A 22,604-nucleotide genomic window follows, 5' to 3' on the forward strand; every position below is an offset into this window, starting at 1 on the left:
AGCTTCTGTTCTTAGCTGTTCACCCCCATGAGCAGTTTTTTAGTCTGACTCCCACCCAATGACTGCCACTTGGGATACCTTTTCTAGTCTGCCCCACAGAGGACCACGCCCCTCCAGCATTTGCCTGGGTTTTGAGGATCCAGACTCCCTGGATCTGGAGTTCCAGGCATTGGGAGCTGGCCCGAGTGGGCACTAGGAACTGAACCCAGGGCCCCTGGAAAACAGGACATGCTTTTAACCGCGGGGCTGTCTTCTCTGCAAACCTGAAAGAGATTTCCAAGGAAGATAAAGGCTCCTTTGCAGACAGACTGAAAGTAGCTATAAAACGTGCCCAGCGACAGCCACCAGACATTGCACAGCTGCTTTCTGAGGACCATTGTCCCCCCTGTCATCCTCTGAGGCTGAGCCTCCTGTCACCTGCTACCCAGACCCCCACCAGTGCCTCTGGCCGCAGCCTCCCATCCGAGGCTCTCTCCATTTTCTGGCCTAACAGGTCTATCCCGGCCAGCATTTGGACCTTTATTCAAGACGCCACCTCCTTCCTCTGGGACAAACACCAGGGCAACGGGCACCCACTCACACCCACTTTCTCCTCTCCTTTACTCAGTCATCAAAAAGACCTCTGGTCACCCAGTCACGGAAGCACACACCTGTAATCCCAGCCCCCGGGCTGAAGCAGGAGAATTGCTACAAGTTAAAGGTCAGTCAGGGTTACATAATGAATTTCAGGTCAGAAATGGCTACAGTGAAACTGTCTCAGGACAGACGAATGTTTCTAGTCTCGTGCCCCACACCAGGTGGCAGGCCAAGAGCTCGGGCAAAAATAAAAAACAACATGTAGTTTTGACCCTAAACCAACCCCCAGCGACTAAAATCAAATACAGGGGCTAGAGAGATGGCTCAGCGGTTGAGAGCAGTCGCTGCTCTTGCAGAGGACCAGGAGTCAATTCCCAGCACCCACACGGTGGGTCACAACCACCCGTACCTCCAGTTCCAGGATCCAGCTCTACTCTCTCTTTGACCTCTGAGGGCATCAGGCATGCACATGCTACACATGCGTACAAGGAGGCAAAACAGTCATAACGCAACACTTTTTAAAAAGTAAAGAAAAGCCAGAGGGTACTGGAGAGACGGCTTAATGGTTTGTAAAGATTTGTTGCTGTTTAATCCAAGTTCAATTTCCAGGACCCACATCAGGTGGTTCACAACCTCCTGTAACTCCCGCTGCATAGGAGGATGTGATTCCCGCTCCTGGACTCCGTGGTCACTGCAGCACAGCCAATCACACACACACACACACACACACGCACACACACCCCATATACATGATTAAAAAATGATTGTTAAAGAAAAACTTTAAACCGGACAGTGGTGGTGCACGCCTTTAATCCAGTACTCAGAAGGCAGAGGCAGGCAGATCTGTGAGTTTGAGACTAACTTGGTCTATAAAGCAAGTTCCAGGACAGACAAGGCTACACAGAGAAACCCTGTCTTGAAAAACAAACAAACAGCTGGGCAATGGTGGCGCACGCCTCTAATCCCAGCACTTGGGAGGCAGAGGCAGGCGGATCTCTGTGAATTCGAGACCAGCCTGGTCTACAAGAGCTAGTTCCAGGACAGGCTCCAAAGCTACAGAGAAACCCTGTCTCGAAAAACAAACAAACAAACAAATTTAAAAGATTACAAGATGTAAAATGTTGTCATGTTATTTGATAGGAAGAATAGCAATTAATTTCTTTTTTGGTTTTTTTTTTAAGATAAGGCTTTTTTCTGTCTAACAGTTCTGGCTGTCTGGAACTCTCTGGCCTCAAACTCACTGCCTATTAATTTCTTGTAAGAAATAGGAAATAAGGGCTGGAGAGATGGCTCAGAGGTTAAGAGCATTGCCTGTTCTTCCAAAGGTCCTGAGTTCAATTCCCAGCAACCACATGGTGGCTCACAACCATCTGTAATAGGGTTTGGTGCCCTTTTCTGGCCTTCAGGCATACACATAGACAGAATATTACATAATAAATGAATAAATATTTTTAAAAAATAAAATTAAAAAAGAAATAGAAAATAAACAAAGCAAACTCAGTAAAATTATAAACATCACTCTGGGGGAGAGACTGTGCGTACTGAGTTGCGCACATCCGTTCGCCACCACCGTTCTAGGTAGAACTATATATAATCTTGTTGTATTTATTGGGAGAGGTGCATGGATGCCCTGGTAACAAGGCATAGATTTACAGTGACTGATTTGGTGTCGCCTTGCCTGGATTAAGGGATCACCAGGTAGCCGGCCAAAAATGAACTATCTTTGATGATTTTGGGAGGCACTGAGCCACCCGTGTTCTGCTGCTGAAAGGGAAACCAGAGCGATCTGGCTTGGTTGGAAGGTCCCCGGTGCGTCCATGAAGGTCCTCCTGGGAGGGTTAGAGTGTGCGTGTGCGTCACTGACCGAGTGGAGGACTCATGGTGGAAGAGCATGGGGTCATCAGGCTGAGATGAAACGGATGGCAAGATGGGCCGGTCCTCCTCTCTGCGGCTTAGAAGCGGCATCTGATGCCTTCCACAGTTAGACCTCCTGGTCCTCAGACAGGGGTGGGGTGGGGGTGGGGAGCCGGCCCCTCGGTTGGTTAGGAGCACTTATTGCTCCGGCAGAGAATTTGAGGTTTTGTTCCTAGGACCCACATTGCAGCTGACGATGTATTCTAGTTCCAGAGGATCCGACACCCTCTCTGGTCTCCTCGCGCACCTTCTACACTACGGATCACTGATACTCAGGTAAAACCTACACACATAAAAGATTAGAAGGGTAAAGTCAGTGTCTTCATTATGGTCTCTGTTGCTGTGATGAGACACCATGACCAAAAGTAACTTATGGAGGAAAGGGATTATTTGGCTTACACTTTAGCATTGCTGTTCATCACTGAAGGAAGTCAGGGCAGTAACTCAAGCAGGGCAGGCACCTGGAGGCAGGCGCTGATGCAGAGGCCATGGAGGGGTGCTGTTTATTGGCTTGCTCAGTCTGCTTTTTTTCTTTTCTTTTCTTTTCTTTCTCTCTTTCTTTTTTCTTTTTTTAAATTTCTTTATTCTTATGTTTTAATGGTGTTTTGTCTGCATGTATGTCTGTGTGAGGGTGTTGAATCCTGGAGTTACAGACAGTTGTGAGCTGCCATGTGAATGCTGGGAATTGAATCCAGGTCCTCTGGAAGAACAGTCTGTGATTTTAACTGCTGAGCCATCTCTCCAGCCCCCTCAGTCTACTTTCTTTTTTTTTTAAATATTTATTTATTTAAATATTATGTATACAATATTCTGTCTGTGTATATGCCTGCAGGCCAGAAGAGAAAACCCCATTACATATGGTTGTGAGCCACCATGTGGTTGCTGGGAATTGAACTCAGGACCTTTGGAAGAGCAGGCAATGCTCTTAACCTCTGAGCCATCTCTCCAGCCCCTCAGTCTACTTTCTTATAGCACCCAGGACTACCAGGCCAGGGATGGCACCACCCACCATGGTCTGGGCCTTTCCCTACCAACCACTACTTACAAAAATGCCCTGTAGTCTTGCCTACAGCACAGTGTTACAGAGGCATTTTCTCAGTTGAGGCTCCTTCCTCCTGATGACTCTAGCTTGTGTCAGGTTGACATGAAACTAGCCGTGACCTCTGATCCCTTGGCAACTTGGCACACAAACACATCACTGTTAAGCCACAGCCTTTCTTGTTCATCCCCAAGATTACACATTAGTAACAACAGCACAATATAAGACACTTTACAAATTTAAAAAGTCCCACCGTCTTACAAATACAAACACTTTCAAAGTGTTCCCTTTAAGCCAGGCTGTGGGGATGCACTCTTTTAACCCCAGTACCTGTGAGGCAGAGGCAGGCGAATCTCAGTGAGTTCAAGAGCAGCCTGGTCTACAGAGCAAGTTTTAGGACAGCCAGGACTGTTACACAGAGAAACCCTGTCTCAAAAAAAAAAACAAAAATCAAACAACAAAACAAACAAATAAAACAAAGCAAAAAACAAAACAAAACAAAACACCTCAGTGTTCATTATCTGAGATTCACTCACAATCTCCTGGGCTCCTCCGAAGGGCTTGGCTCACTTCTCCAGCTTAGCCCTCTGCAGCACACACTGCAGATGTGGTGCTGGCAGCTCCAGAACTGCTGGGGTCTCTTGCTGCAACCAGACTGCACTTTCATCAGTAGCAGGAGCCTCTCTAGTCTCTCTTCAGGGACTCCTGCCTGGCTACACAGAGCCAAGTCTCAGCTGCTCTCCACGACCCGACCCCTCCGTGCCTCAAAACCAGCACCACCTGGGTGACTACCAAGTCCCGCTGCCAGTAGGAGCTACCACTTTGGCCACCTCTGGAACACGGCTTCTGTGTGCTGAGCCTGAGGAAACACTTCCCAGAAGATTTCACCTCGGTGATGCTGGCTGGTCTCTGCCTAATCGCAGCTAATTCTTCCGCCCCAGCTGACCAGACACCACAGATTCTTCACACAAAGGCCCAGTAGAATCTTTGCTTCCCTCAGAAACTCCACAGGCCTGGCCTCCATCTGCACAGCTCTCAATATTCTTTTTTGTTTGTTTGTCTGTTTGTTTTTTGAGACAGGGTTTCTCTGTAGCATTGGAGCCTGTCCTGGAACTAGCTCTTGTAGACCAGGCTGGCCTTGAACTCACAGAGATCCTCCTGCCTCTGTCCCCCAAGTGCTGGGATTAGAGGCCTGTGCCACCACTGCCCAGCTGGCTCTCAACATTCTTATCTTCCAGGCTCCCACAGAATAGCTCAACACTCAGAGACTTTTCTAGCCTGAAGTTCCAAAGTCCTTCCACAGTCCTCTGCGAAACATGGTCAGGTCTGTCACAGCCACACCCCATTATCCTGGTCCCAACTTGTCTTAGTTCGGGTGACTATCGCTGTGATGAAACACCATGACCAAAAGTAACTTGGGGAGGAGAGGGTTTATTTTACTCCCAGTTCCATACAACAGTTCATCATCAAAAGCAGTGAGAACAGGAATTTAAACAAGGCAGGAACCTGGAGGCAGAGCTCATGCAGACGCCATGGAGGGGAGCTGCTTACTGGCTTGCTCCTGGTGGATTGCTCAGCCTGCTTTCTTATAGAATCCAGGACCACCACCAGCCAGGGGTAGCACCACCCACCATAAACTGGGCCCTCCCCCATTCATGACTAATTAAGAAAATGCTCCACAGACTTGCCTGCAGCCCAAGCGTATAGATGGGGGCATTTTTTCAGTTAAGGCTCCCTCCTCTCAGAAGACTCTAGCTTGTGGCAAATCGACATGGTATGGTATGTACATCTTTTTTTAAGATCTTATTTATTATTATCTATACAATGTTCTGCTTGCATATCTGCCTGCAGGCCAGCAGAGGGCACCATATTTCATTACAAATGGTTGTGAGCCGCCATGTGGTTGCTAGGAATTGAACTCGGGTCCTCTGGAAGAGCAGCCTGTGCTCTTAACCGCTGAGCCCTCTCTCCAGCCCGGTAGTGTACATCTTTAATTCCAGCACTCAGGAGGCAGAGGCAGGTGATCTCTGTGGGTTTGAGGTCAGCCTGGTCTACAAAGCAAGTTTCATACCAGTCAGGGATACTCTGTCTCAAAAAAAAAAAAAAAAAAATTAGAAAAAGGAGTCAGGCTGGGTGGTGGTGGTGCATGCCTTTAATCTCAGCACTCAGGAGGCAGAGGCAGAGGCAGGCGGATCTCTATGAGTTTGAGGCCAGCCTGTTCTACAGAGCTAGTTCCAGGATAGGCTCCAAAGCTACAGAAAAACCCTGTCTCAAAAAACAAAAACAAAAATGAAAGGAAGGAAGGAAGGAAGAAAGAAAGAGAGAAAGAAAGAAAGAAAGAAAGAAAGAAAGGAGTCAGAAGAGCCAATTAGCCAACTCAGGGGGTAAAGGCACTTGCTACTAAGCCTGGGGACCTGAATTCAATTTTGGGACTCACCCAGTGGGAAAGAAGTGACTTCCACAAGTTGTCCTCTGTTCTACTGTTCTACATGCATGCGCACACACACACACACACACACACACACACACACTCACACACTCTGAATAAATATATCAATAATATAGAAATAAAGAGCACAGAAGCCGGCCTGAAGGAACTCCGGATGACCGAAAGGATATAACCGTTTAACAGCAAAGCGAGAAGAACCAGTGACCCTCAAGTAAAACGGAGGCTGAATTGGATCCCCTACACCCATGTGGTCGGGGAGAAGTGACTCCCACAAGTTGCCCTTTGACCTCCACAGGTACCTCACCATGGTACATAAGAATGCAATGTTGGAGCTGGGGTGTAGCTCAGCAGTAAAACTCCTGCCTAGTATAAGTTCACATCGCAATACCACATACAGACACTAAAAAAATAAATACCAGCCGGGCAGTGGTGGTGAATGTCTTTAATCCCAGCACTCTCAAGGCAAAGACAGGTGGATCTCTGTGAGTTCGAGGCCATCCCAAACTACAGAGTGAGTTCCAGGACAGCCAGGGCTGTTACCCAGAAAACAAATCAACAAATAAAATACCAAAAATCCACCCCAACAAATCCACCATGTGGGTGCTGGGAACTGAACTCAGGTCCTCTGGAAGAGCAGCAGCTGCTCTTAACAACTGAGCCCTCTCTCGGGCCCCTATAAGCTTTTAAAGAAGTTTCATTTTGTTTTATCAAGACAGGCTTTCTTGTAGCCCAAACTGGGCTCAGACTTGGTACAAAGCCAAGGATAGCCTTGAACTCCTGATCCTCCTGCCTCCGTTACCCCTCAGAACCTGCACAGACAGGTGAGTACCAGCTGCCTACTGCTCTGAGGTCCGACCTTCTGTCTGCTCCTAGCGGACATTTGTAAAGGATAGTCCTTTACGCCAAAATCCATTACCCTCTCTCCTCATCTCCAGTTGGTCATGTGCTACCTGAAGAAGACAGATTAAAATTTCCAATGTTTCTTAGAGCTGGCTCTAGACGCAGGACACGATAAAAGCCAGAGAGATAGAAGCAAAAATGTTGCTAGTGAACACTGAGGACAAATTCAAAGATGCTTTGGTATGCACATTTCACCCCACAGGGGAACGAGATGGGAAAGAGGGATGGGTGGAGGGAGAAGAGATCAGGCGGCCACACGGTCCCCTTGGCTACTGCAGATAGCCAAGCCTGCAGCTCATGGCATCTTGATATGTTGTTTATCGACAGGGTCTCTCGTAGCCCAGGCTGGTGTGGAACTCACCAAGTGTCGGAGGATGACCTCCAGTGCCTGAACCTCCTGCCTCCACCTCCCAAGGTGGCTGGGTTTACACGCATGCTCCACCACCGCACGCAACCATCATCTTGCTTGTAAAAGGCTTTTCGTGTTTCACCAGGAGAACACGTTTCCCTTTAAGCACGGGATCTCTAAAAATGTGTGGTATGTAAGTATAGCTCCGTCATCGCGTGGTCCCAGCACCTGCCCCCTCCTCCCCCTGATGACACATCTCTCTAATTTTACACTACAGTCAAAAGTGAGATAGGCTATTAAGCCAATGCTCGTTTATTTATATCAGTCCATGGGGAGCACCCACACGAGAGCGTGGATAATCTCACCGGAAAGGGGAACTTCCGTGGTATATTTGGCTCAGGGACGTGTTTTCATTGATGGGGGAAAGAAATGAACACTGAAGAAAAAAAAAGAAAGTCATCTTACCCAGGGGTAATTTATACACACAAGGTTCAGCAGGCATTTTAAGTGCTCGCTCAGCAGGGTATGTTTGTGACAAACGTTCACAGCCACCTAAGTGTCACATAAGCATCACCGCAGTCAGGACATAACACATGTCCTCGCCCCTCCCCGGAGGCTCCTGGCGCCCTTTTTAGTCTTTCTCTTCCCCCTACTAGCTCTAGGTCACCACCAAGCTGCTTTCTGTCACTGTGATTCAGGCTAGCTGGCTCTAAAATCTCCCTTCGATGGTGTCACACAGGCTATGACTGGTTTGTAGGGATGACCACGACTGGATGACAGAGACTTTACATGAGCATTTCTCTTTCATGGATGAGAAACCAAAAATCAGAAGCTAGATATCTGCCCAACTCAAGTCAGAAGAGAATTCGGCTGTGATGTGTCTCCAAGTCAGGGAGGGGTTGTTGCTTACGCCACCACGCCGCTGGTTTCATGTGGGCTCTCAAAGTCCCAGGGAGTTAGATAAAAGGTTATCTCATATACAATGGCAAATTTTTGGAAAATAGAAGATTATATAATTTATTTCCACCTTAGAGCCATGGGCTGGCAATGCGGCTCAGTTGACAGAGGGCTTGCCTGGCGTCTTAGGCATCCTGGGTTCTGTTCCCAACACCAACAGACCAGGCAGAGACACACACCTGTGCCCTAGCACTTGAGAGGTAGCCACAGGAAGATCAAAAGTTCAAGGCCAGTCAAAGCTACAAAAATAAGCAAATAGCCGGGCGGTGGTGGCACGTGTCTTTAATCCCAGTACTCTGGAGGCAGAGGCAGGCGGATCTCTGTGAGTTCGAGGCCAGCCTGGTCTACAGAGCTAGTTCCAGGACAGGCTCCAAAGCTACAGAGAAACCCTGTCTCGGAAAAACAAACAAACAAATAACAGGACCTGGTGAGATGGTTACGTGGTTAAGAGTGCACACCAGTCTTACAGAGAACCCAAGTTTGCTTCCCAGCATCTACCTCAGACAGCTCACGACCGCCTGCAATTCCAGTTCCAGAGGATCCCATGTCATCTTCTGGCCTCTGCAGGCATTTGCACTCAACTGTGGGCACACTCTACAGGCATGTGCATATACATAATAAAACTGCCACATCAAAATAAATAAACATAAAAGCATTTATTTCGAAGTAAGAAAAAAAAAACTACACATGGCTTTCAGAACAACAGGTTATATCTGGGGGCAACAGGGCACTAACTAAGAAAATGATCTGGTCTCATAGACATCCACAGATGGATGTGACTGCTACTGTCCTGCTGGGAGCCCAGGATAGTTTACAACTCATTAAATAGCTGAAGACGACCTTGAACATCTGACCCTCCTGCTTCTACTTCCCTGTGCAGAGATTACAAGCCCTCAAATTCTCTGCCCAGGGCTCCGTGCAGGCTAGGTAGGCACGCGAGCCCCATTCCTAGCTGGCTTAATGTTGGCTCTTGAGCTTGATGCTGGATGCACCAACCAATATGACACAGTTCATTAATAACCATGTTTAGATGGGTCATGCATGAGCCTGGATCCCAGACCTAAGGTTACCAAGAATTCGGCACATCGGACATCCTATTACAGTAAATAAAAATGATACAGTCCTCTCAGCTTGGCCCTAGTTCTGCTTTGTTTCCACTTCCTCTCACAGCCACCGGAGGGGTCACTGCAACCTTGCTGTTGGCAATCGGGGTTAGTAGCACAAGGCCACTGCGGAAATGAACTGGGGGGAGGGCGCGGCCATATCTGCTCCAACACTGCTCTCGATAGGTCCTTGTGGTGAGGGTTTCCAAGAACCAGCGGAGCGTTAAAGAAGCTGAGCAACACTTACGAGAAACGCGACCTGCCCCACCCCACCCCCATCTCTCGGCCCCTTTCTCCCCTACTTTGCGGTCTCCAGCCCTTCCTCCCTTCCAGGACACACAGGTGCTGGGCACGTCTGTTTCCACAGAATGGAGTTCTTGCCCCAACTCTGCTCTGACCTCCATGTCCTGGAGCCCTGCAGGGGCCCTAGGATGACCCATCACTCAAATGCGTAGTTGTCAGCAACACTACTTGGGTTCAATTCCCGCCACCAAGAAGGAAATTGTGTCCGGCTAACAAAGCAATGGGCACAGATACAGTATCACGCAGACCATGCTGGTCTTGAACTGGATAAGCTAAAGATGATCCTGAACTCCTATCCTCCTCCCTTCGCCTCCCAAATGCTGGGGTTAGGCACACACAGCTCACACGTCAAGAAACACTATCCTAAACTGGGCAGTGGGGGCACACGGCTTTAATCCCAGCACTCAGGAGGCAGAAGCAGGCAGATCTCTGTGAACTGAAGGCCAGCCTGGTCTAACAGAACCAGTTCCAGGACAGCCAGGGCTGATACACAGAGAAACCCTGTCTCCAAAAACCAACAAACAAAAAATACTATTCTTCTTTTTCTTAACTTTATTATTGATGGAGGCATATGCCATAGTACACATGAAGAGGTCAGAGAAGAATTTAGAGGACTTGGTTCTCTCCTTCCGTCATGGGGTCCTGGGTTCTAGTGGCTGAACTCAGATCAACGGGTTTGGCAGTAGCCAGCCAATGCTGAGCGCTGAGCATCACACGCGTCCTCAAAAATACTGTTCTTCACTACACTTTCAAATGTAGAATCCCTGGGCCAGGTGCTGGGGCACTGCAACCCCAGCACCTGGAGGACTAGAACAAGGTCAGGAGTTCAAGGTCGCCCTCTGCTACTCTTCAGCTCATAGTCCAACCCTGTCTCATAAAATCTGATGTTAAGTAAGGGAGGAGGGTTATCATTGGCAGTGAGAGGAGAAGAGAGGGGATGGGGCAAACACGCTGAAAAGATATCAGAAACAGGTATGAAAGCGTCATGTGGGAGGCTGGAGAGATGGCTCAGTGGTTAAGAACACTGGCCACTCTTCCTGAAGACCTGGGTTCAATTCCTAGAACCCACATGACAGCTCACCGCTGTCTGTAACTAGCTTCAGTCCCAGGGGTTCCTCCATCCTCCTCCGGCCTCCTCAGGCACCAGGAGCAACCATGGTACACAGACACAGGCGGGTAAAACCCCCATCACGTAGTAAAGTGGGGAGAATATGTAATGTTAGCAAGGAGCCCAGCCTTCCCCAAGCTGACCTAGACGTTCTCCAAATCCTTTAAGGGCAGTGAGGTGACTCTAAGGGTGACAGCGCTTGCCTGAGGACCTGGTAGTTTGAGTTTGGTCCCTGGGATCCACATAGTGGAAGGACAGAAAACTCTGGCAAGCTGTCATCTGACCTTCACACGTCACCATGGCATCGGACCCCAGGCAGTGCGACATACTGGGACGCTGTCTCAAAATATTAATAATAATAATAAAATAAAATAAGCCAGTGAAATGCTGCTTCCCCTTTGGAACGTTCCAATCTCTTCGGTCGTGTATCCACCCCCATTCCACCCCCCATACCCACCCACCCTCCTGTCTCCTGCCTCCGTGATAGCCTACAACATTGAAAACCTGCGCTGCATTCCAGGCAAACCAAGAGTGATATAAACACTCTGGTTTCCACCTCTTGGAGAGAAGGCAATGCCAAAAGAGCTGAGCCTCTTTCTCCCCACCCAGGTCATAACCCCCTTCTTACTCCATAGAAGTGACAACCACAATCAGACACCCTACCCCCATGCTGGGATCTGCCTGGTACTGTCCTGAACTGGCAGGAGAGATTTGCATGTTCATATATTCAATAATATCTAACCTTTTTTAATTATTTTTTTGAGACAGGGTTTCTCTGTGGCTTTGGTGCTTGTCCTGGAACTCACTCTGTAGACCAGGCTGGCCTCAAACTCACAGAGACCCTCTTATCCCTGCCTCCTGAGTGCTGGCATTAAAAGCGTGTGCCACCACTGCCCAGCTCTAACCATGCTTTCTAATAACTCAACCGAGAACAAGTCCTTCTTTCTACACATTGGCCCCTCCTTGGTTCCAATAAATATCACCAGGTCATGGAGAGTAAGGGATAATGGTAGAATCCGAATCCAAGGCTGATTCCCCATGAATCCCTATGGGATGCCCTTAACTGTTGTTCCTAAGCTGCCCTGACAAGACCAGCGAGGACCTTCCACCCACTCAAGGAGCTCTTAATCTCAGCTGGCCACACCTGTAATCCCAGGGTTCAAGTCTAGCCTGGAATGCATAAGATGCAGTTTCAAAAAAAAAAAAAGTAGGACGTGCTGACACATCTTTAAAAATTCAGCCCTCCAGGAGGCAGAGGCAGGTGGATCTCAGTGAGTTTGAGACCAACCTGATTTACATAAAGAGGTCCAGGCCAGCTAAGGCTACAGAGTGAAACCTTGTCTCAAAAATAAATAAATAAAATAAGTAAATAAAAAGAGAGAAAAAAACCAAACCATCTACCATCTCCTGATCTCTGACCTTTCTACCCTAAGAATGCCTGTTTTTCTTCAGACATTGTCTTTCCCCCAGTGATCTCAACAGCTGAACTAAAGGCCCCCAACCCATTTCAAGGGCAAGAAGAGTGAAACTCTGGTGGATTTCATTAGAAATTTCCAGCAACTTCCATTTGTTCACTTGCAATGTTACTGGAAAGGATGCAACCCATGCCTGGACTCCCGGAGCTGGCAGTGTGTATACAGGAAGAAGGAGGGGATGGAGGGGTAGGAAAAAAGGGGAACTTCAGAAAATCAGCCCCCTAAGAACTGAGAAATACTTCCTTCCTTTCTGCAGCCACATGGAGGCTGTGCTGGGGTTTGGGACCCAGTCCAAGATGCAGTGGCAGAGGGCATCTCGATGCAAGGAAGGGCACGGTGGCCTGGATTCTCCACTCAACACAAGTGCATGGGGCCAAGTTCCCAAGAGGTTATGGATACACAGAGAAGGGTCAAGATGACCCCCAGGGAAGTAAAAAGGTGGGAACTGTTACCAACGAGCATAAAGAAACAAGAAAGCAATGTTTCCACCTGGGTGTGGTGGTGGCAACCCCTTCATTCTAGTTGCAGGGAGATCAGGAGTTCAGGGCTATCCAGGGCTATTTAGGCAATTTGAGGTCAACCTAGGTTACACGAGACCTTGTCTCAAAAAAAGAAAGCATTTATTCGTTGCATGGATCAGCAGTAGTTCAAATATTAGAACACACTCAGATCACACATGTGAGGCAAATTGGGGGTCCCATCTCCCAGTATAATCTAACACACAAAACAGACACTGACCCTGAAGCCAAGGACTAAAAATGGTTGGTGGTAACATTTTACTCAGTCCCAACAAAAACTGTTAAGTAGGCTGCAGAGAAAACCCTACAGCAAGCCAGTAGTAGCAAGTCACATAGTCAGTGTCCAACCCCTTCACTGAAGATGAAGGGATCCAAACCAGGCCCTAATCCAGCACCATGGCCCAAATTTGTAATCCTAAAACTCAGGAGGCTGAGACAGGGAGGTGACTGTGAGTTCAAGGTCTTCCTGTACTATAAAGTCAGAGCCTAGAGCAAACGCTTCACTGTTTTTTTGGTTTTTTTGTTTTGTTTTGTTTTGTTTTAGTTTGTATGTTTTTGTTTTTCAAGACAGGGTTTCACTGTTTAACTCTAGCTGTCCTGGAACTCACTTTGTAGACCAGGCTGTCCTAGAACTCACAGAGATCTGCCTGTCTCTGCCTCCCAGGTGCTGGGATTAAAGGTCTGTGCCACCACTGCCCGGTTCTTCACATTTTTAAAGGTGTATTTTGTCTCTTGTGTACGAGTGCTGGTCTACATGTATGTCTGCACACACACTCCGTGCATGTGTCAGGTTCCCTGAAACAGGAGTTATAGACAACTGTGAGGTCATCTGAGTGCTGGGACCCAACCCTAGGTCCTCTGCAAGAATAAGTGTTTTCTTTTTTGTTGTTGTTGTTTTTCAAGACAGGGTTTCTCTGCAGCTTTGGAGCCTGTCCTGGAACTAGTTCTTGTAGACCAGGCTGTCCTAGAACTCACAGAGTTCTGCCTGCCTCTGCCTCCCGAGTGCTGGGATTAAAGGCGTGCGCTACCACCACCCGGAAAGTGCTTTCTTTTTATTGGATGTTCTGTCTGCATGTTTTTGTGTCCATACTTATGTGCATGCTTAGTGCCCTCAGAGGCCAGAAGAGGGCGCTGGATCCTCTGGAATTGGGATTACAGATGGTTGTAAGCCACTGTGTGGGTGCTCCAAGTTGATCCCAGGTTGAGCCATCTCTCCATCTCCACCAGGTCCTCACCACCTTTTGAGAAAGGACCTATGTAGTCCTGGAACTCTGTAGCCCAGGCTGGCCTTGCACTCAGGGCCATTTGATTCTGTCCAGCAGGGTGCTTGTCCTCTTTTTGACTAGACGGTCCCCTGTGTCCCAGGCTGAACTTGAACTCCTGATTCTCAAGCTTTCCAAGGTTTACACCAGCATACCTGCTATTTGGCACATTTTGAGATCAGTCCTATGCTAATCTTCAATTTCTGGACTCAAGTGATTCTGCTAGACAGGTGGTTACTACCTGACTTCAAAATCTACCCCTGTGTAGCTGGGCAAGGTTACACACATCTTTAATCTCAACACTAGGGAAGGCACAGGCAGGATCTAGGAGCTCCAGGGCAGCCAAGGCTACATAAAACTGTCCCAAAAAACCAAAACCCACAAGTGCTGCCTGTAATCCCAGCATTTGATAGTGATAGCAAGAGAATGCTCAAAGCTGGTCCCTCACATGATGCCATGTTAGGGAAAATGAGTCCCAACCGAGTCTTATCCAACATCTACAATTTGGCTGCACCTGCTTTATAAGGGTGATGATCCCCAAACTTCAGGACCTTGTTTTGGGGCATGTTTTCTTAGTGGAGAGATTGCCTCACAGGCAGGGAAGGCGTGCATTCCATTGCAGACTGGGTTGTCCAAAAAGTCCTGTACTTCTGTGTCCCACCAGGAAATCAGATTCCGTGCCTTTTCTACCTGGCTCTGGACCAAGTATACATCTTTGTATGAATGAACGGAAAACACAAGTTAAGACAAAAGGTTTTTATTCAAAAAATGCCAAGTATAAAAAAAAAAAATAAGATCTCTTTTCCCCTGTACAGTATTTCACTCAGATAAAACCAGCAGGCTACACGCTGCTCAAACAGGATCCGGGAGGCACATCATGCCGGCCGGAACTGCCTTTCTATGTACAGTCAGCAATGCCCCTTCCCAGACAGAGCCCAGACCCACTCCAGTAAGCAGGCAAGGGGCCCCCCACAGAAGGGACAACAGCAGCGGTCCCACCGGAGTCCCTTCACCCCAGCAAGCATTGCAGCCCTCCCCAAAAGGTCCCCAAGTCAAGAGGAAAGAAAAAAAAAAAACAAGAAAGAAAAGAAAAACAGAACATGACAATAAAACCCTAGGCAACAGCCAGTGGAAGCTTGGAACAGGAAGGGAACCAAATAAATAAATAAATAAATACATTAACATTGACTTCCAGGCCAGAACTGCCATCTTTCAGAAACAAAACAAAACAAAAAACCCCAACACATAAAATATAACTTAAAGGCATTTTTTTCTTTAAATTGCATCAACTACAATCCTTTCGCAGGCTACCATGCCGACTGTACAGACATTTACAGCTTGTCTGGTTGTTGCATTGGTTGTGCATTCTGTGTGAGGTCTTGGCTTTGAAACAGTTAAGTAGAAACCAAAAAGGAAGACCAGTTCCCTTGGGAGTTTTACTGAAGGAGGCAGAAAAAGGGCAGGTGGCTCAGCAGTCGGCCCTGCAGCCTCTTCCACGGCACCTTTCACAGGAAGTGGGCGAGGGGAACAGGGGAAAGAGTAGGGAACCAAACCCAGGCAGATTCTTGGAGAAGCAGCAGGTAAGAGGCAAGTTCAAGTATTTCTCCCAGCACAGCCGGAGTCCCCACAGAAGGCACTCAGAGGAGTTGGAAGAGGTGACAGGGACTTAAATATATGGTGCTAGTTTTTGTTGTTTTTTTTTTTTTAAATCCCACCCCCAACATGTTATTCCCCTACCCTAGCCCATCCTGGTGACCCGAAGTCTCCAGGTCACTAAAGGTCTATGGCAGGGTTCTGACCCACTCCCACCCCCCACCCTAGGATTCTGCAGAGCCCAGCAAAACTCGACACTGTGAGAGCGTCTATGGGGGGCATGGGGGCCTGGGAAATGAAGTAGCATCTCTTTCCCCTGTGGGAGGCTGCTCCAGGAACCTGGAGTCTGGAATGAGCTGTCATTGCTGTTCCTGCAGGAAGCAGGGTCCTGGAAGCCAGAGACAGCTGTCCCGCCCGGGAGTGTCTGACAGAAAGGCTGCTATTTGCTGGGCGCTGGCGATAGGCTACGCAGGTGAATCTCGGCGGTTGCCTGGGGTAGGAGGACATCCTGCATCCACGGATGGTTCTGAATTTCTTCGAAGGATGGTCGATCTGAAGGTCTCAGGGCCAGACACCATCTAATGAGATGCTGACATTCTGCAGGAGGCAGGACAGATGGAGGTTAAGGATGACTCACTCACTCAACTTGTTTTTGAGAAGCAAAGGTCTTCCCAAGGCCCTCAAGTCTGGGTTTCTAAAGAGGCATGGACTGTGTTCAGAACACTGCTGGGTCCTCTCAGCGGGAAAGGACCAATACTGAAAGCCTGCGTCTGTCTTCAGTTAAAAAAAGTGGCTCCCCTCTTAAACCTGTGGTTTCAAACTTCAAATAGCTGGGGCCTTTCCCACGACACCCACTCACCAGAAATAGGAAGGATGACAAGGGTTTGATGAGCCACCACCGAACAAGATGAGGTGATTCAACTCACCTACCAACTTATAAACACTGCCACTACTCAGGATGAGGTCATGGGGACCACAGTATTTAGAGAACTATTGCCTTAAGGGGAGGTAGCTTAAACATTCCTTGACTTCTTTTTTTTCCCTAAACTTTGTTAAGAGATCAGGTCCACGCTGGTAGTTAAACTTTACAGGGTCTGGTGGTTGGGTGGGATGGATATAAAACCTGTTCCAATTCCAGCATGACCAAAACAAAAACAAAGAAAAAGGGGAAGGGCTGAGACAGGATTCCAAGACCAGCTGGCACTCTGAGTTAAGCCCTGTCTCCTAATCAAATCAGAGGCAGGCCAGGGCCCTCCTTAGTGGCCCCGTCTCCTCAAAAGAAGAATAAATGAGTAAAAATGATGGGTGGGGCATAACCCCCACACTTTCTTCTACAAAGTACCAGGTTTAGTGGTTCACTCTTGTAATCCCAGCACTGGGGGGAGGCAGAGGCAGGAGGATCTGAGTTTGAGACCAACCTAGTCTACAGAGCTAGTTCCAGGACAGGCTACAAAGCTACAGAGAAACCCTGTCTCAAAAAAACTCAAGAGTGGGAAGCCTTCTCAAAACCAGCCTTCCAAATATAATAATAACCCCAAGTGAGTGTCCCAACCACCAAAGGGCTTCGAGGAAGTTACCTGAAGAGACCCTTTGCCTGAAGAACACTTGACCCTTGATGATCTCCTCGTCATGCTCAAAGGGAATATCTCCGCAGACCATGTCGTAGAGCAGAATCCCCAGGGACCAGACGGCTGCCGACCTGCCATGGTAGCGATGATAGCGAATCCACTCAGGAGGACTGTACACTCGGGTTCCTGCAAGCCAAGGGAATTGAAAGAAAACAGCCTTAGCAAAAATAAACAAAGCAAACTAGTCCAAGTAGCTTCTTGGAAAAAAAATTTTTTTTTTGAAACAAGGTTTCTCTGTGTCTGTAACCCTGGCTGTGATGGATGAAACTCCCTCAGCACGCTGACCTTGAGATCTGCCTGCCCCGGCCTAGAGAGCTAGGGTTAAAGGCATGTGCCACCAGCACCACCCGGCTTTAAAAGACATTTTTTTCCTAACCCTAAACTAAAATCCTATATAACTCCCTCTCCAACAAAAGTCACACAAAAGCTAAAGTCTGGGGCCCTGAGCAGTAGTAAAACTCACTGCCTTGAACTGCACAGACCCTGTCCAGGACTGTCAGATCAGATTCTCATCTAGACCCGACTGGGAGGGGATCCTTATACACACTCTAGTCAGGGTGCCCTTTGGGAAGCTTTCCTCGGGGGTTCTGCGCAAGTAAAGCACACCTACACTCTTTCCTCCCCAGAAGGGAAAGGCAGAGTTGCAAGGCTGGTTTCAGACAGACCACGTGATTCCTGTTTACAAACTTTGGATAGTAAAAAAAAAAAAAAAAGAAAAGAAAAAAGTGCTAGCCTCATGGTGCTCAACAGGGGGCAGCAAAGACTTGCCCAGGGGGAGGGAAGAAAAAAAAAACACAAGGGAGGACGACTCAGCCAGCCATTAACTGTTAAATACAAAAAATGCAGCCCAACCCAGCGTCCTCCACTGGCAAAAAAATCCAAACCACAAGCCAGAGTCACAGTTTTGAAAGGCTGTCGTTTGTTAGGGTGAGCCACTCAGACCACGACCCACCCTCTTGCTTTGATCTAGTATCCCTCCATTCCTTTTCTGAAAGAACGCGATCCAAGCCCCTCCCTATGATAGGTTTTCAGTCTCCCTACGGGAGACACCCAACTAATTTTCAAACCAGCAACAGATCTAATTTCACAACACTCATTCCAGGCTTCGTCACCCCACAACACCCCTAAGTATAGTGAAACCGCGGCTGATTCCCTAACCCTCAAAAACAAAACAAAACAAAAAACCCCTGCAGTTCTAAGAACTACCTTAAAACTCCCCCCCAAAACAAAACAAACTACAAAACCGGCAATGTCTCCCGCCACCACCAGCTCCACCTCCTTCCACTGGCGAGAAAAGTGGGTCAGACTTTAGCAATCTGGGCTATAGCCGTTTGCCCACGACTTCGTATTCGCCGGGAAAGCATGGAATTTACTAAATTCCACTAAAGAAAAAAAAATTACAACCACGCCAGAAATGTTGCAGGTTTGTTCAGCCGGCTTGAAATCCCCGGCTGTACTATGCCGGGAAGCTCGCCTGTGTGCCCCACCCCTGCCAGCAGTGAGCCCGGCAGCCCAATGACCTTTACAAAGGGCCGGAGCCGAGGCCGCCGGGCGGCTTCCAGGCCGGCACCTTGGGCAGTTCCCTCCCCGGGGCCTGGCTCACCATCGAAGTCCGTGTAGACTGTGTCCTTGAGCAGCGCCCCCGACCCGAAGTCAATGAGTTTGAGCTCGCCGCGGTTCAGGTCGATGAGGATGTTCTCGTCCTTGATGTCGCGGTGGAGAACCCCGCAGTTGTGGCAATGCCGCACGGCCTCCAGCACCTGCCAGAAGAAGCTTCGAGCCAGCTCCTCCTGGAGGGCTCCCCGTTCGGTGATAAAGTCGAAGAGGTCTTGTACCGGCTCGGGCCTCTCCAGGATCAGCACGAAACTATCGGGCCTCTCGAACCAGTCCAGAAGTCTAATGACGCCCGAGAAGCCGCAGCTCACCTTCTTCAGCAGGACCACTTCCATGGGCACTCGAGTGCCATTGGGCTGCAAGGGTGAGGGCGAGGGGTTAGCGCGCCGGTTCCGGCACGCCCGTCACCACCCACCCACCCAGACGGGGGGTCGCCGGCTCAGGCTCACTCACCAATTCTCCCCAGTCGGAAATCCGGTCCTTCTCCACGTGCTTGATGGCCACCTGGAAGAGAGCCCCGGGTCTCCATCATATTCTCCCTCTCCTGTTTTAAGCATCCCTCCGCGCGCCCTCCCCAAGGCGAAGTGCCCACTCACCGGCAAGTTGTCGGCGACGCGGATGCCCGAGTAGACAGAGCCAAAGCCACCGCTGCCCAACAGCGGGCCCACCTGGTACTGCGACTCCAGGGGCTCCTTCTCTTTGCCTAGGGAGGAGGCACGGGACACTAAGCGCGAGGCCCACGCAGGGGTCCCCGGGAAACCCCCGGGACCCGCGCGCCCGGGGTGGGGTGGGGACACTCACCCGGCGCCAGCTTGGTAGCGTGCAGGTCGTTGCAGGGCGCGGCGCGCAGGTGGGCCAGGGAGTTGATCTTAGACAGGAGCATCCCCACCTCCAGCGTGTCGGTGCGGAGCCGGTGCTGGGACGAACAGCAGCGGCGACGGAGAGAGCTGGGGCTGCGCCGGCGGCCGGGGCTCAGACTGCGGGTGGCGTTGCGGCTCGGGCTGCGGCTGGCGCGCAAGGCCGAGGGCGAGTCAGAGGACGACCGAGGGCGCTGGCGGGGCTGGCGGCGGGTGGGTTCGCCGGCCGGGTCAGGCAGTGAGGGAGGCGGCGGGGCGAGTGGCGCCGCGGGACCCAGGGCTGCTGCTGTCTGTGGCTGCTGCTGCTGCTGCTGCTGCTGCTGCTGCTGCTGCTACTGCCGATCCCGCCGCCGGCACTGCCGACTCCCCTCCAGCCTCCTCCGCCACCACGGCCGCTGCTGCAGACGCCCGGCTCGCCCCGCCGCCAGGAGTAAAGGGGCGGAGCGCGCCGCCGGGGAGGGCGCGCGCGGCGGGCGGGGACAGGGCGGGGCCTCTCCGGGAGGCCGAGGCGGGGAGCCCGGCTGGCGCGGCGGCGGAGGGCGGAGAGGGGGCGGGGAGGCGGCGGGACCAGGGCCGCTCCCCTCCGCTCCGCCCCCTGGCGGCTTCGCCCCTTTCCCCCGGCCCCACCCCCACGGGCGCGGCTCCAGCCAACCGGGAGCGACCTCATCTGCATAACACGCCGCGGGCCCCGCCCTCGCCCCGCCCCGCGCCTCGCGGTCAGAATGGTCGCTAACGCCGCCACGACGTGGCGGGAAGGAAAAGGCGCCAAAACGGAGGGGGAGGGGCGCTGGGCGTGCGGGGAGGCGGGAGCTGGGTGGCGCGCGCGGCCGGGGAGGAAGGATGGGGAGGGGCGTATCGATTCAAACCCAAACAATAACAAAGCCATCAAAGGCCGCCCGAGGCCAGCTCCGCCGGCTCTAGGTTTCCCGGAGATTTGGGGTGTGTTTTGGGGGGGGAAAGAGGGGGTCGAGCGCTGGCGCTGGAGGAGCGTAGCAAGTTGGGAGCCATGGAAGGGCGTTGGTGTGGCCGGCGCGGAGGCCGTACGGGGGGACCGCGTGCATGTGTGTGGACGCCGAGCAGGGTGGTCCTCTTGTGTGACTCAGCCCCGAGACCTCCAAGGCTGCCGGGGCGGGGTGACGATGCGCGCTGTGGGCTCGATCCTGGGGGTGGGGGTTGTGTTTTGGGGGGGCGCAGGCTGTGCAAGACGTGAGTCACCGGCGTTTGCACACCGAGGGAGTGAAGGAGTCACAGGCCTGCGAGGAGAGTGGGGGCGAGCTACAGAGACCCGGGAGACCCGGGCTGCGAGGAGACGGTGATAAAGATTCTCAATTTAGAAATGCAAAAAAAAGAAAGAAAAGAAAAAGAAAGAAAGAATTTTAAAGGGACCAATAGGTCCTGATCCCTTCAGAAATCACCCGAGTCCTAGTGCCCGAGAGAGGAAATCACAACACAAATGTTAGCTTTCTGGTGCCAGATGCTGCCTCAGCCCCTCTTGAGAGGGCGGGAGGAAGAAGGAAAATTCCTGATAGCGGCGAGGGTGGGAGGGGGCCGCTGTGTTTAATCAGAGGTTGCTCGGGTAGTCCCCTTCTCAGCTTGGTATTAGCAGTCAGGCGATACCGGCTATTATTGGCCCCGACCCCAGCCCTGTCTCAAAGGAAATTCCCCACGTACACGTGGAAATACCACGGAAAGCTACCCGATTCCGCTTTCTTCTTTTGTCCTTTTAAACTTCATGGAGAGTTGGTGACGACGTGTGAAATGAGTCAGCTCTCATCCTCTGTAATCCATAAGTTGAATTATCAGCGGCCAAAGTAATTGAAAGCTAACCGCATCCCATTTTCGTTATTTTGTTTTTAAGTCCGAGGGATTTAAAGGAGGAACGAGCCTCTTATGGCTGTAATTGTTAACGCATTTAAATGTTTCCTTTACATTTATAAAGATGCCCAGAGACTCCACAACTTTTATGGATGCCTCTTACAAAACATGACATATTTCCCTTTTGTTTGTGTTCCGTTGCCTAACTCATTCATTTTTGATGACGAAAGGAGAAAACCCAGGGGAACAAGAATTACTTCCTTTTTTGCAGATAGGAAAATGAAACGTAAGTAGTGTGACACAGGGTCATACAAGAGCTAACACAACAGCCAAGGAAGCCGAAGGAATGACCCACATTCTGCTCCTCCTCCGTTTTCTCAGCGTTTTCAGACTCCAAGGACGCTGGCTTTGAGCAGGACGCCAGGAAAAGCACTAGAATGCCTGGGGTGGTGCGTGCACCTTCAATTCCAGCATCTGGGCTAGGCTAGCCTCCTCTAGAGGAAGCCTGTCTCTAAACAGACACTTTGAAAACACCAGTGGCCTCCAGTCCTTTCCTCTCGTCAGGCCCTCAGCTCTGCCCACATAGGGTATTTCCCACTCGATTTCACTCTCCTGGCACGTGCTTATTCCAGACTTAGTGCCTCTGAAGACTCTGAAGTGTCCTGGAAGTGCCCCGTCCTCTTCTAAAGATGTATGATGTTGGGAAATAAATCCGGGGTCTTCCATGTACCCTCCCCTCCCCTCACTGAGCTCTACTCCAAACCCCTCTTATTCAGAGCCTTGCGCTCTGAACAAGGGAGGCAGATGTACTTCCACATTTTTGCTGAACAAACTCCAAGCATTCATTCACTGCCCCCTCCACCCATCTGACAGTCATGTGGGGTCGTTAAAAAAAAAATCTCTGGGCTGGGGCTGCAGTTCATTGATAGAGTGCTTGCCTGGCATACATGAAACCAGGGGTTGATCTCCATCACTGTGTAAATGGCACCATGGAGCATAATTCCAGCACAAAAGAGGTAGAGACAGAAGGATCTAAAGTTCAAAGTTAGCCAGAGATACACAAGCTCTACTCTTAAAACAACAACAAAACTTCCTGTTCATTATCTCTTCATTTATGTCTATCACCTCCCCCACTTTGTTTTCC

The 22,604-nt window shown here is 50.2% G+C and overlaps 1 protein-coding gene across 1 annotated transcript; it reads right to left on the bottom strand.

The window, feature by feature from the left end:
• Nucleotides 1-14,694: 14,694 nt before the first annotated feature.
• On the bottom strand, nucleotides 14,695-19,969 carry Pim1 (Pim-1 proto-oncogene, serine/threonine kinase). The gene is made up of 6 exons (XM_085679851.2): nucleotides 19,590-19,969; nucleotides 19,385-19,491; nucleotides 19,242-19,292; nucleotides 18,778-19,144; nucleotides 17,124-17,300; nucleotides 14,695-16,143 (listed from the first exon to the last, which is right to left on the bottom strand). The coding sequence occupies exons 1-6, from the start codon at nucleotides 19,669-19,671 to the stop codon at nucleotides 15,986-15,988; spliced, it is 942 nt and encodes a 313-aa protein (XP_085535977.1). The 5' UTR covers nucleotides 19,672-19,969; the 3' UTR covers nucleotides 14,695-15,985.
• Nucleotides 19,970-22,604: the final 2,635 nt, after the last annotated feature.

Source organism: Myodes glareolus, chromosome 18 (assembly GCF_982192425.1).
Source record: "Myodes glareolus chromosome 18, mMyoGla1.1, whole genome shotgun sequence".
Lineage (NCBI taxonomy): Eukaryota > Metazoa > Chordata > Mammalia > Rodentia > Cricetidae > Myodes > Myodes glareolus.